At 36.1% G+C, this 13332-nt stretch overlaps 1 protein-coding gene across 3 annotated transcripts in view; it reads right to left on the bottom strand.

The window, feature by feature from the left end:
- NDUFAF2 (NADH:ubiquinone oxidoreductase complex assembly factor 2) overlaps positions 1-13332 on the bottom strand; it is a 185815-nt gene that overhangs the window by 72500 nt on the left and 99983 nt on the right. For 2 of the 3 annotated variants that reach the window (XM_082836160.1, XM_082836161.1), the window contains exon 2: positions 4195-4284. In XM_082836160.1, the coding sequence (XP_082692286.1) occupies positions 4195-4284 (90 nt within the window). Of the gene's footprint in view, positions 1-4194; positions 4285-8558; positions 8662-13332 lie in introns of those variants that run through there. The other variant, XM_082836162.1, reaches the window with a different exon arrangement.

The raw sequence follows: 13332 nt of genomic DNA on the forward strand, positions 1-13332 counted from the left end.
TAATATTCCATTGTATATACGTACCACATCTTCTTTATCCATTTCTCTGTTGTTGGACACTTAGGATGCTTCCATGTCTTGGCTACTGTAAAGTGTGCTGCAATGAACATTGGGGTACATGTATATTTTGAATTATGGCTTTCTCCAGATATATGCCCAAGAGTGGGACTGCTGGATCATATGGTATGAACTTCTCATTTTCTATTTACACACATTCCCTGATCTCATCCTGTCTCCTGGCTTTTCAATACCATTTATTTGCTGTCAACTTCCACATTTTATCTCCAGCCCAAAGTTTTCCACCAAATTCTTAGCTTATATACAACTTAATACCTCTACTTGGATATCTAATAGATATCTCAAACTTCATTTTCAAACTTGATCTCATTTTCCCCCAAAATGTCCTCCTTCTAGTCTTGCCCCTCTCTGTCAATGGCAACTGCACTTTTCCAGGTGAGGCCCAAAAGTTTAACAGTCATCACTGACTGCTCTCTTTCTCTCACATTGCACATCCAATCTGTCAGCAAATCTCATTGGCTCTACTTTTACAAGAGATCCAGAATGCAACTACTTCTTTCCACTCCCACTGTTACTCTGGTTCAAGCCACAATTAGCCCTTGCCTGAGTTATTACAAGAGCATACTGTCTCCAAGTTTTCTTTATGCCCCCCCTCGGTCTCTTTGCAATGCAGCAGCCAGACTGATCCTGTTAAATATAATTCAGGGCATACAACTACTCTTTTCAAAACCTTCCAGCGGCTTCCAATCTCAGAGTAAAAGCCAGAGTCCTTACAATGGCCTATAAGGCCTACAAGATTGAGCAACCTATTACTTTTCTAACCTCATTTATTACCTTCCCTCTGGCTCTACTCCAGTCACGCTGGCTTCCGTACTGTTCCTTAAAAACCTGAGCATGCTCCTGCTTCAGGGCTTTTGCACTAGCTCTCCAGGAATGCTCCTCTGCTACTTATCTTCATGACCAGCTCCTTCTGCCTTTATTCAAAAGTCATCTTCTTGGGGCTTCCCTGGTGGCACAGTGGTTAAGAATCTGCCTGCCAATGCAGGGGACACGGGTTCGATCCCTGGTCTGGGAAGATCCCACATGCCGTGGAGCAACTAAGGCCGTGCACCACAACTACTGAGCCTGCGCTCTAGAGCCCGCGAGCCACAACTACTGAGCCTGCGCACCACAACTAATGAAGCCCACGCGCCTAGAGCCCATGCTCCATAACAAGAGAAGCCACCGCAATAAGCCCACACACCGCAACTAGAGAAAGCCTGTGTGCAGCAACGAAGACCCAACACAGACAAAAATAAAAATAAATAAAATAAATAAATTTATGTTTTTAAAAAAGTCATCTTCTCAACAAGGCCATTTCTTTATACTATTTAAAACTGTAAAACCCTCCACAACACTTCCTATTCCCTTTATCTGCTTTATTTTCTGTGGCCATTAACATACTATATAGTTATTTATCTGATTTATTATCTTTCTTCCACCCACTCTCCCACTCCAGAATGTAAACTCCATGAATTCAGAGGTCCTCAATAGATGTTTATTAAATAAATGAATGAAAAGGGTGAACCGTTTAATATATATCATGGCAGGAAATGCAGCGTGTGGGTACCTGTATTCTGCTACTAACAATTGACAAATATGGTATTCATCTGGACCTGAAAATACTTTAGATTCACTTGGGGTTGACACTATTCACTTTAAGTTTTTTTCTTTCCTTTCCTGTATACAGTGTTTTGTGTATTTATTTATATTTTACTTTACTTTTTCATGGTATGGAGTTCTTATTTTTTACATTTAATTGATATGCAACACTATAAAAATAATTTTTGTTTCAGTGTTTGGTTGATACATTTGTTTTAAGGGTGTGCCCCATGGGAGGGTTATGCTAAATTATTAAGATCAGGACAGAACCATAAAAAGCATTAGAATTTCATTCTAATTCTCTGAAAGTCTCAAACGCTTAAAAATGAGTCACTACCTATTTATTTATAACTTAATTTATTTCTATAAACATTTTAATTCTATATTACTATTGGAAAAAATGATAAAATAGGTTCATTATAAGAAGGTGCAAGCATTATTTGAGAATTGCAAATGTCGCTTATAACACTGGAGAGTCTGTTAAAATAAAAAAGCTCAGGGACTTCCCCGGTGATCCAGTGGAAAAGAATCCGTCTTCCAATGCAGGGGGCATGGGTTCGACGCCTGGTAGGGGAACTAAGATCCCACACACTGCGGGGCAACTAAGCGCGCGTGCCACAACTACTGAGCTCACGTGCCTCAACGAGAGAGCTTGTGTGCTACAAACTACAGAGCCCATGCCCTGGAGCATGCATGCCACAACTAGAGAGAAACCTGTGGGCCACAATGAAGAGCCTGCGCCACAATGAAAGATACTGCGTGCCTCAACAAAGATCCCGCATGTTGCAACTAACACCCAACGCAGCCAAAAACAATAAATTAAATAAATAAATATTTTTTTAAAAAGTAAGAAAGCTCAATTACTCCTGGACATTGCCAGTTTATATTCTGTATTTCTTCAAAAAGTCCCTGGTATCTACCCATTTTAATGTTCTTTTCTCATAGTTCTACTATTTTCATAGCTAATAAAGAAAAATGGAAAAGATGTGTCCAGGGAAATATTTACACTCACATGCTGACATAAAAATAACTCAATGCCTATAGCTACCATATGTTAGGTATAATGCTAAACCCACCAGGAAGCAAAGGGTCCACTGCTTACAGTGTGTAGCTGTATTACCCAGGCAGTTTATCTCATCTTTCTAGAACTTAGATTCCCTATTAAATGGGACTACAGTGTCTACCTCATAGGATTATTGTGATAATTAAAACAATATAATGATTGTAAAGCAATGGCATAATACCAGGTATACAGGTAAACACTTGACAAATGTTAAGTGATATATAAGATAGGTATTGGTATTTTAGTTAAGGTTCTTTTAGTTTCAAATAACAAGGGTTAACTCAAGCTAGATTTCAAGTATTTAATATATACTTACTGAGCACTTACTATGTGCTCTCCTATGTGCCAGGCACTAGGCTAAGAACTGGTAATAAACAAGGGGAAATTTATAACACAGATGTGGGATGGCACTTAGAACCTGAAGGCAGACTTTCAGATGAACTTCATTCAGAAAGAAATGGAACTGGAAATTGGAAAGTTGCTGAAAACCTAGGAAATATTCTCTGCCTTGCTACATAGAGTTGACTCTTGAACAACACAGGGATTAGGGTCACTGACCCCCTTGTAGTCAAAAATCCACCTATAACTTAACAGTTGGACTTCCATATCTGCAGTTCCACATCTGCAGATTCAACCAACCACGGATCGTGTAATACCATAGTATGAACTTACGGAAAAAAATCTGCGTATAAGTGGACGTGCTTCTAACCTGTGCTGTTCAAAACAAAAAAATCAAACAAAAAACAAACACCTGTGTTGTTCAAGGGTTAACTGTACTTCTCTTTGCAGACTGGTTTCTATTTTCTTCTTAGTAGATAAAGAAGTTTTTTTTCTGCAACAAAGTTTAGATAGTGGATTGAAGATAGCCACCCATGTGCTACCAAGTTCATATGATACTACTCCAGCCTTATGGAAAGACTGCTACTATTTTCTCTTCCTTTCATTTTTTTACCTTAATTCCAAAGTCCTGACAGGGATCAAGTAAGTGTCCATCCTTGTTTAAACATGGGGACAATTAATGGGGTCACTGTAAGTTGAACAAATATTCCAAATGGCATCTACAGCAAGTATTATCCACAATTTATAAAAGAGGAAGCTAAGACTGAGAGGTATGAGTTACTTTCCCACGTGCATGTGGGTAGAGTGCCAGAAACAGAATTCAGATCCTCAGGTTGTATAAGTGCAGGGCCAGCATATCAAAGTGAATGCCTTCTTCAATTCTGCATCTAAGAAACTTTGCTTGCCTCACCCTAGTCCCAGCTCTACTAATGCTTCTTAGTTCTTTTCACTATGTTCCCTTACTAAAATGTAGCACCTTCACAACTCTCAAAGAAATGCAAAGTTTAAAAAAAGTTTCATGGATTCAGATTGTAAAAGTTTTTGCAAAGAACATGAAATAATGTTATGTTCTTATTGATTTTGTGTATAAACTATTTGCCTTCCAAAAGACACTACTAAAAGCAGAAACTTACCTTCCCATTCTGCTGGGATATCCCCTACTTCATAGTCTATTTCTCTTTTATTTGCTGATTCTACAATTCTTTTCTCTCGAATAGTTTGTCCTGTAAGACAAAAGTGATTATTACATTTTTAAATGAACCCATGACACAGTAGTTACTACATGAAATATTTTCTCTTTAGATATTACACACCTCCTCCTATGATAAGAGAATTAACAGGGAAAAGAATAGATTCCATTTAGAATTAGGTATATTAGAAAAAGCAGTTTCTAAACTACTTCAGAAATTTTAAATTTCCTACATTGTATGCAAAATTAATTTTGGTAGAATAAGTCTAGATCCTGTGTACAGAAAAAGAGAAACCAAATAATTTGCAGGCCAATAAAGAACATTTTAATAAACAACAGAATGTTTAACTCCTTCAAACTCTGCAGGTATATATATCAGAGGTGCCAGTGGCTGCTGCTACTGCCTAAGGGAATCAACATTCATGGCCCCACTATGGAAAATAATATGGAGGTTCCTTAAAAAACTAAAAACAGAGTTATCATACGACCCAGCAATCCTACTCCTGGGCATATATCCAGAAAAGATGAAAACTCTAATTTGAAAAGATACATATACTACAATGTTCACAGCAGCACTATTTACAATAGCCAAATATGGAAGTAACCTAAGCGTCCATCTACAGATGAATGGATAAAGGAGATGTGGTATATATATATATATATATACATACACTATGGAATATTACTTGGCCACAAAAAAGAATGAAATATTGCCTTTTGCAGCAATTTGGATGGACCTAGAGATTATCATACTAAGTGAAGTAAGTCAGAAAGAGAAAGACAAATACCATATGATATCACTAATTTGTGGAATCTAAAAACTAATACAAATGAACTTATTTTCAAAACAGAAAGACTCACAGACATAGAAAACAAACTTATGGTTACCAAAGGGGAAAGGGAGGAAAAGGAAGGATTAATTAGGAATATGGGATTAATAGGTACAAACTACTATACATAAAATAGATAAGCAACAAGGATTTACTGTATAGCACAGGGAATTATATTCAATATCTTATGATAAGCTATAATGGAAAACAATCTGAAAAGTATATATATATATACATATATATATGTATATATATAAAACTGAAACACTTTGCTGTACACCTGAAACTAACACAATATTGTAAAACAACTATATATCAATTAGAAAAAAGAGCCTTGATTATAACCTTTCAAAGCAGCAGCAGCTTTGTCAAAATGGTGATTTCAAAACATATTACTTTGTCATTGAAACTTTGATCCTGAGGAAACCAGGTAAGTTTCTATTTCCCAACAGTTAAAAAATGTGCCTGCCTACTCCAGGGAATGCAGGCTAAAACAGAGAAGGTATTGGTAGGTAATGATGAGAGGAGAAGTATGGCTTAACAATGGTCAGAACAGTCAGGGAGAGAAATCTGGGCCTTGCAAAATATCACTTTCTCTTCCCACTCCTAGGCCAACCTTACACTATGCCAAATAGACTGGGTCACATAATTCAAGAAATTGACTTTGTTGACTGCAAATCTCTCTCCTAAACTACCTGAAATTCTACATTAAAAAATTCCTTCAGGAATTCCCTGGCAGCCCAGTGATTAAGACTCTGCGCTCCCAATGCAGGGGGCATGGGTTCCATCCCTGGTGTGGAACTAAGATCCCGCATGCCGCAAGGAAGGTACAGCAAAAAAAAAAATCCTTCAATTGAAGACAAGGAAATTTCTAGGAGTGACTGTGCAGGAGAAAGGGAGACACAAAAGGGTAGCCTAAGAATACTGACTGGCTAGTTTTATTTCCTCTGCCTTAGTAATAGTAAGTGAAAGGCTAGAATTTCCTAGACAAGCCATTAATGGCTAATAACTCTGAGATGAGCTCAGGGAATCTCTGCATTTTATTATGGACTCATTTAACTGGGTTGATTTAATCCTAATACAGAGGTTTTCCAAGTTTTATAAAGAGGAGTTACCTTTTGCTTATCTTATCCAATAACTACACAGGAGGACAAGGGATTAGTAGTAAAGTCCCCAGGGTGTAGGGACAAGAATTAGGGTAAAAGGAGCCTCTAACAATGACAGCTGCATTACTCTCATAGCAGAGGCTCAACATATATACATATATTTTTACTAAAATGCTATTTATATCCAAATATATAAACACATCATAATAACAAGTTACCATAAATTTAGCATAGACTAAATTTACTAAAGTATGTTTACATTACAATTTTCAAAATGTTTGAAAGAGTCAAAATATCTGTGTCTTCATATATTCCTTATCTAAATACCAGGATGTAAGTATATCTTTTTAGCAATAACAAGTACAGAAAAGAAAATTATCATCTAAAATACGAAATGCTAACAGATGGCCTTCTGAAAGTACATGTGTGTTCTATAAGCTTTTAAGTGTATGTCAATGAAATTTAGTGCATAGGGAGAGAACAGAGAGGTCTGCCATTTCCAGCAGCACCACTAAATGCATATATAAGTAAGTATATCTATATGTCTGTGACATAAAAGTTAACTTTTTATTCCTACCCTCAAGTTTATAAACTTCCTTTGTATCCTAAGAGTTTTAAGAATCAAAATTCATACCTATTTTTGTGTATATGGAAAGACAGGAAGAGTAATTCATGAGTTAGTCACAGATAATTGCTGAAAAAAACCTTTGTTTACAAATAGATGACATCAAAGGTTTATGAAATGCATGTACACATCTTTAGCAATATAAAATAAGGCCATTAATTTATTGAATAAACTCTTGGTAATCAGATATGGGCTTTTCCCTCCAAATAAATTGTTTTAAGACTACTCCATTCTGTACAATTTTTATGAATTGGGAATAAAACTTATGCCTCCCACTGAGTAAGAAATTATGCACAAATTGTACACTTGCTCATTCTAATATGCTTTCATACAAGAGTTGTAAAGACAATCCTACTTCTCATAGCAAAATAAATTTCCATCTAGTAAATGGAGCAAATTTAAGTACTTACTCAAGTGTTAAAATTTTAGGGTCTACTTTACATTTAAAAATTAACTTAGGGACTTCCCTGGTGGCCGAGTGGTTAAGAATCCACCTGCCAATGCAGGGGACATGGGTTCGATCCCTGGTCAGGGAAGATCCAACATGCCGCAGAGCAACTAAGTCCGTGTACCACAACTACTGAGCCTGCGCTCCAGAGCCCGCGAGCCACAACTACTGAAGCTCGCAAGCCTAGAGCCTGTACTCCTCAACAAGAGAAGCCACCACAAGGAGAAGCCCATGCACTGCAACGAAGAGTAGCCCCTGCTCGCCGCAACTAGAGAAAGCCCGTGCGCAGCAATGAAGACCCAAAGCAGCCAAAGATAAATAAATAAAATAAATAAATTAAAAAAAATTAACTTAATAACAAAAACTTTTAATCTAATATATGTATAGGTTTAATAAGTCCTAATACAATAATAAACAATTGACAGCGGCGTACTCAATGAGTATTAAGTAAAACACCATATTTACATGGTGTTTTACTTAATATTAAACAATATTAGATTTAATTAAAACAGTCAAAATAAAAGTTTGAATTCAAGTAGATCATAATGATCAATGGTATACGGATTTAAAGACTGTGTAAGTAACAGTACAATTTCCCAAACTTAAAAAAATTTAAAGCTACCTGCCATTGACCTAATTGCCCTATGACGATAGCAGGTTTCCTATTCCTTTATTTAAAAAAATATGGGACTTCCCTGGTAGTGCAGTGGTTGGGAGTCCGCCTGCTGATGCAGGGGACACGGGTTCGTGCCCAGGTCCGGGAGGATCCCACATGCCGCGGAGCAGCTGGGCCCGTGAGCCATCGCTGCTGAGCCTGCACATCCGGAGCCTGTGCTCCACAACGGGAGAGGCCACAACAGTAAGAGGCCCGCGTACCGCAAAAAAAAAAAAAAAAAAAAAAAAAAAGGAATCCATTCAGTTAAAAGAAAAAAAGGCAAGATTCCCTTTCAGGTATCAGGTAGACGATGGGTTTAGGTAAGAGATGGATTTCATCTGTTCTACTGGGTTTCTGGGATAGAGTAAGAACCCTGGACACAGACTCAGGAAAGAGGAGTTAGAGCAGAGTTCTCAACTTCAGTCATTCAAGTGCCAGCTTTGCAATTTTGGTCACACTTTGTAGTATTATATTCCTAATATTTTTCTTTAATTTGGCTTGCTTTTTTCTTCAATATTCACTTTTTACTTTACCTCCCCCCAAAAAACCCCATGAAATTACTGACTAAATACACTAGTTGTATTTTGTGTTCAAACATACATAAAATAGATATATCTTAAAAATGTAACGGGCTGTCTTTGTACCTGCGGAAGTCATCTTGTAGACCACATTTCGAAAACCACACTGGTCTATAGAGACAGGCCCAGCAGAACATACAGTGATACAGGGCAAAGGAACCAACATACCAGTAAGAAATTCCTGTGGATAGGAAACAGCTGATGAACATCAAAGTCTTGCTTGGATTGTGTTTACCCTTCATTTCATAAAATCCTATGTTATGTACAATCTTATGTTATGTTTGAAAGAAGAGGGCAGAGATCTTAGAAGTAGGAAGGGAGTGGTACTCGTCTGAGTATATACTTCTCAATAAGTTTGAAAGCATGCTAATGTTCTGTATATTCAAAAAATTAAATCAACATGGATGTGAAAGGGAAAAAAGAAGGAAATGAAAGCAAACTGAAACAAATAAACCCAACTTTATTTCAGACTAATAACATAACCACACTGAATGGGGAAAGAAAAGAAAGTGGTATGTGCCTATGTACCCTTACTTTCAGGAAGGAAAAGAACTGCAAACACATCCTGAACTGTTTGTAGTATGTTTGTTTTCTGTAGTGGTATGGGCGAGGCAGTTCTGAAACTACTCTAGATATATTATATGATTCAGCAAATGAGTAAATGTGTTAATGTTATTGGAAGCAGGGTTCTCATTGTAGAAGGACATACAGATATGCAATGGGGAAAGGTAAAAAAGTACAGGGGTCAGATTGAAACTGGAGATACCAGTTACTTATGATAAATAAGATAGATAAGTATTTATACACAGATATATGTATTTCCATGTATATGTATGTATATATTTTCCTGGTTCTATGTGCAGAAAGAGCCTAGAAGCAAAGACCCTAATAGCAATAAGGACACCTAGAGCCCAAATCTTGGCCTCTACGCCATTATCCATCAAAAGAAACCAGGATTCCTCAGGAAAATGGCTGATTCCAGGCCTAGGGCAGGGTGGGTTCAAGATGAGCCTGGAGCATCTTGCTATGTCAGAAAATAAGAGTTCTCAAAAAAAAAAGAAAGAAAAAAACAATGATAATGGGGCCTATCACAAGGACTTAAGGGCCAGCTTCAGGGTCAGCTTAGCTGACACTGGCTAAATCTGGGATAACCTGAGCACCAAAATAATCCAGGAATTATAGACCAGCAATTGTCAAAGTGTGATAGGGAAGTCTGAGGGGTACTTATGACTCTTTTAAGGTGTCTGTGAGGCCAAACCTATTTTAATAATACTAGATGTTATTTGTCTCTTTCATTTTGATTTTTTCATGAATGTACAGTGGAGTTTTCCAGAGGCTACATGATATGTGATATAGTAACATACTGAATGAGGAAACAGATATGAAAAATCTAGCTGTCTTTTATTAAGCCACACATTAGGGGATCTGTAAAACAAAGCAATGCTACTCTTTTCTCTAAATGTTTCTGTTTTGGAAAGTATAGTTACTTCTGATCAAAAATATATTCTTTCTGTAAACATTTATTACATTTATTAGGGTTATTTTTAATGAATTAAACACTTTTAAAATTCTGTTTCAGTTTCAATGTGATAAATATTAATACATATCTCATAAACAAAGCTTTTTCAATAATTGTGAAGAGTTTAAAAGGATCCTGAGACCAAAATGCTTAAGAACTATATACCACTGGAAAAAAAAAGAAAAGAAAAAAGGAACCCATAAAGGTAAACTACTAAAGATATGGATAAATAGATAAATAGAGATAAAGGAGCTGCTGCTTACCACAGTGCTAAAGAGTAAATGTGCAGCAAGTGCCAGAGCTGGAAAATCATCATTTTGTAACCATCTTGATAAAGAATGTTCTTGCAAGAATCATTAATGGCAGGAGAGTCTGTCTTTTGTTTTTTATTTAGAAAGAATTTCCCTTTCCTCTACCTACACTGTGTTCTTACACATTTGAAAGCTGAACAAGACTTACACATTAAAAGGATGGCTGGGTTAGAAATTTATAAAATTTCTAATTTGGTACCTCAAATACTGCCTTCCTAGGGTCTTAGTGATCCTACTGATGAGTAAGACCCTTGACAGGTACCAGTCTGAGGCAGGTGACACCAACAGTCCAGAAGAATGAAACAGCAGACTTAGACATCTCTCCTTCCCTGGGCCACTGCTCCTTCCTTAATCCATCCACACAGGCCAGGGAAAATATTTAAGCAGGCTTTAATCTTTAAATTTTGAAGCATCAGAACTCACAAGGTATCTATTATAGTGGAAAAGGAATTTTCTTCCATCAGTACCAAATCAAAGGTGAAGGCCTATATTGGTCGTGACCCACTAGCACGTGTGATCTTGGTGAGGGTTTTCAACCAGCTGTCTACTTCCAGCCCAATATTTCCCACTGGTGGGGCACTGCGAGGAGAGATGAGTGGAATTCAGAGGTGACTTTGGGGTGGAAAGAGAGATTGGGCTGAGTAAAGTGACACATCTCTGAGACAGCTATCCCCCTGAAAACAAGCAAGATTCAGGCCTTTGATGCCTGACAGGAGCCCCTGGCTTGGAGGAATGGTAATGAAGTAGGTAGGATGGCCAAGGTAAGACCCTTTCTGTCTGACTGATGTCTGGCCCTTTACCCCAGTGGCAGAGATCAGTGCAAACCAGGTGATAATTCTAAATCAGTTTGTGTGGTGATGTATAAAAGACTGAATTTTGCATACGAAAGGAGGCTTAGAAGTGTCAATGCACAATATATGAAAGCAAGGGCTATTGAAAGCCAAGAACCATACTACATATGTTAGATTTGGGGACTTTAAACCTTGTTATTCTGAACCCTTGTAAATTTTTTTTAAAAATATCAATTAAGAGTACTAAAATAAGAATCCTTACACTGAAAGTCATTTTCCCATATGACTTAAAGCATAATTTGACTGAAGTTACTCAGATGTAGCATTTTTTTATTAAGAACCTGCTATGTACCAGGCAATGTTTAGGTGCCTTTCATATGTTATCTCTTATCTTTAAAACAATCTTTTAGAGATGAGGCAAAAGAGGCATTAGGTGATGAGATTATCCAAATATACATGGGTAATTAAAGTAATATAGCCACTATTTGTACCTAAGTATTTTTCTGACTCCCAACAGTATGCATTTTCCATTTAAGATTTTAAAATTTGCATTTACAAAGTTTGCACATGGTATCATTACAGATATCCAATTAAAAACTAACATTTTATTCATAACTATCATAAGCTATTATTTTCCTAGAGTGATCAAATGAGGCATTCCTACTTGAAAATGTGATGAGTCTATAATTTGACATATTCTACATATATTTATGTGAGCATGGAAGACTATCTCAGCAGGTCTCAGCAGAGACCTGAGCAAAAAAAAAAAAAAAGCAAAAAATTGCTTTTTTAAAAGCAATTAAAGAGAACTTCCAGATAAGCTTTCAGAATTTTTAAGACTGCCAACTAGTTCAATGGACTACCTAAAATCTTATTAGCTTCCCCATTCTTACAGTTTTCCCATAAGGAATCTCAGCTTCTTCTATCTTAGAAAATCCAAAATTATTTAAAACACTTGGCTATTCTAAAATGCTTTATATAATATGGTTTAACTTTTCAGGACCCAAAAGCTAAAAGGTCTTAAACTACACCCAGAAAAACAGCAGGAAAATCCCAAGGGACCTATTTCCTGTATTAGCATAAACATTTTGTGGCAAGTTTATAGCACACCAATATTCTTTTGTTTAAATCTGACTTCATCAATTTTTCAAAAGCCATCAATAAAATTTAGGTCTGAAAGTACATAGGAAGAATATCACAATTTAAGAAAAAAGATGAATCTAATGCAAATTGTATCTGTGCTTTCCACATGGACAATAAACTCTTATTTACTATTTATTTTTTAAGAGTTCCATAGTAATATTATAAGCAAACAAAAATTTAAAGTTCCAAAATGTTATTCAACCAACAAATATATATTAAAAGAGTCTATTACAATAATCTAGAAAGATTCAAAGTCAAAAATTAAACAGGTTTTCTGATTTCTGATTCTAGTCCCAAATCAAGCACATACGTCTTAGAAATGTCTAGTATTTTACTTCATTTACTGCCTTTCCATTACTGTGGAAATCAAACATTGAAAATTATTATGTTTTTAAAAATAAAAACACTTAAATGTTATGTAAAAAATCATTTATTTTCTAAACTGCAAGGAATTTTTGATTCTCAGAAAAAGTGCAGCTGTATTACACTTGCCCTTCAGCCCCCAAAAGAGGTAATTATTAAAAAGAAAAATTCAAATGATGGATTCATACTATTTAGTCCATGTAACAATGTGTTCACTTTGAAGAGCTGAAAGAGAAGCAGCTATTTCAGGTTTTCACTGATGTGTAGGAAATCAGTATCTTGAAAGTACTTTATTCATCTAATACATTCTACAGTTCTTTGTAAAGCTAAATTATCTCCAATGTATAAAGTATATTTATATTGAGAATTTGAGCATTTAAGAAAATAACACAAAAAACTAACATTAGGTGATTCTGCTGTGACTACATCTGAATCATGACAGATGAGTTAAATGTCTTAAATACACATAAAAAAGGAAGGAAAATAAAGGGGGGGTAAAAAATTTTGTAGCCTAATTAAATAGGCTTTAAGCTATTATCACATGGAAACTCCAGGTTTTAAAAAGACTATCTTATAATGAGGAAATTTATGACTGACTGGAAAAAAATTTCCATTTTATAGTGAAAGTTGCTAACTGAACCAAGCAAATTCCATATGGTACACCCTTAATAGAAAAGGGAAGAGTATTTTCTCCTCTCAAAATTAGCAAACAC

The sequence above is a fragment of the Leucopleurus acutus genome (assembly GCF_964270905.1).
Source record: "Leucopleurus acutus genome assembly, chromosome: 3".
NCBI lineage: Eukaryota > Metazoa > Chordata > Mammalia > Artiodactyla > Delphinidae > Leucopleurus > Leucopleurus acutus.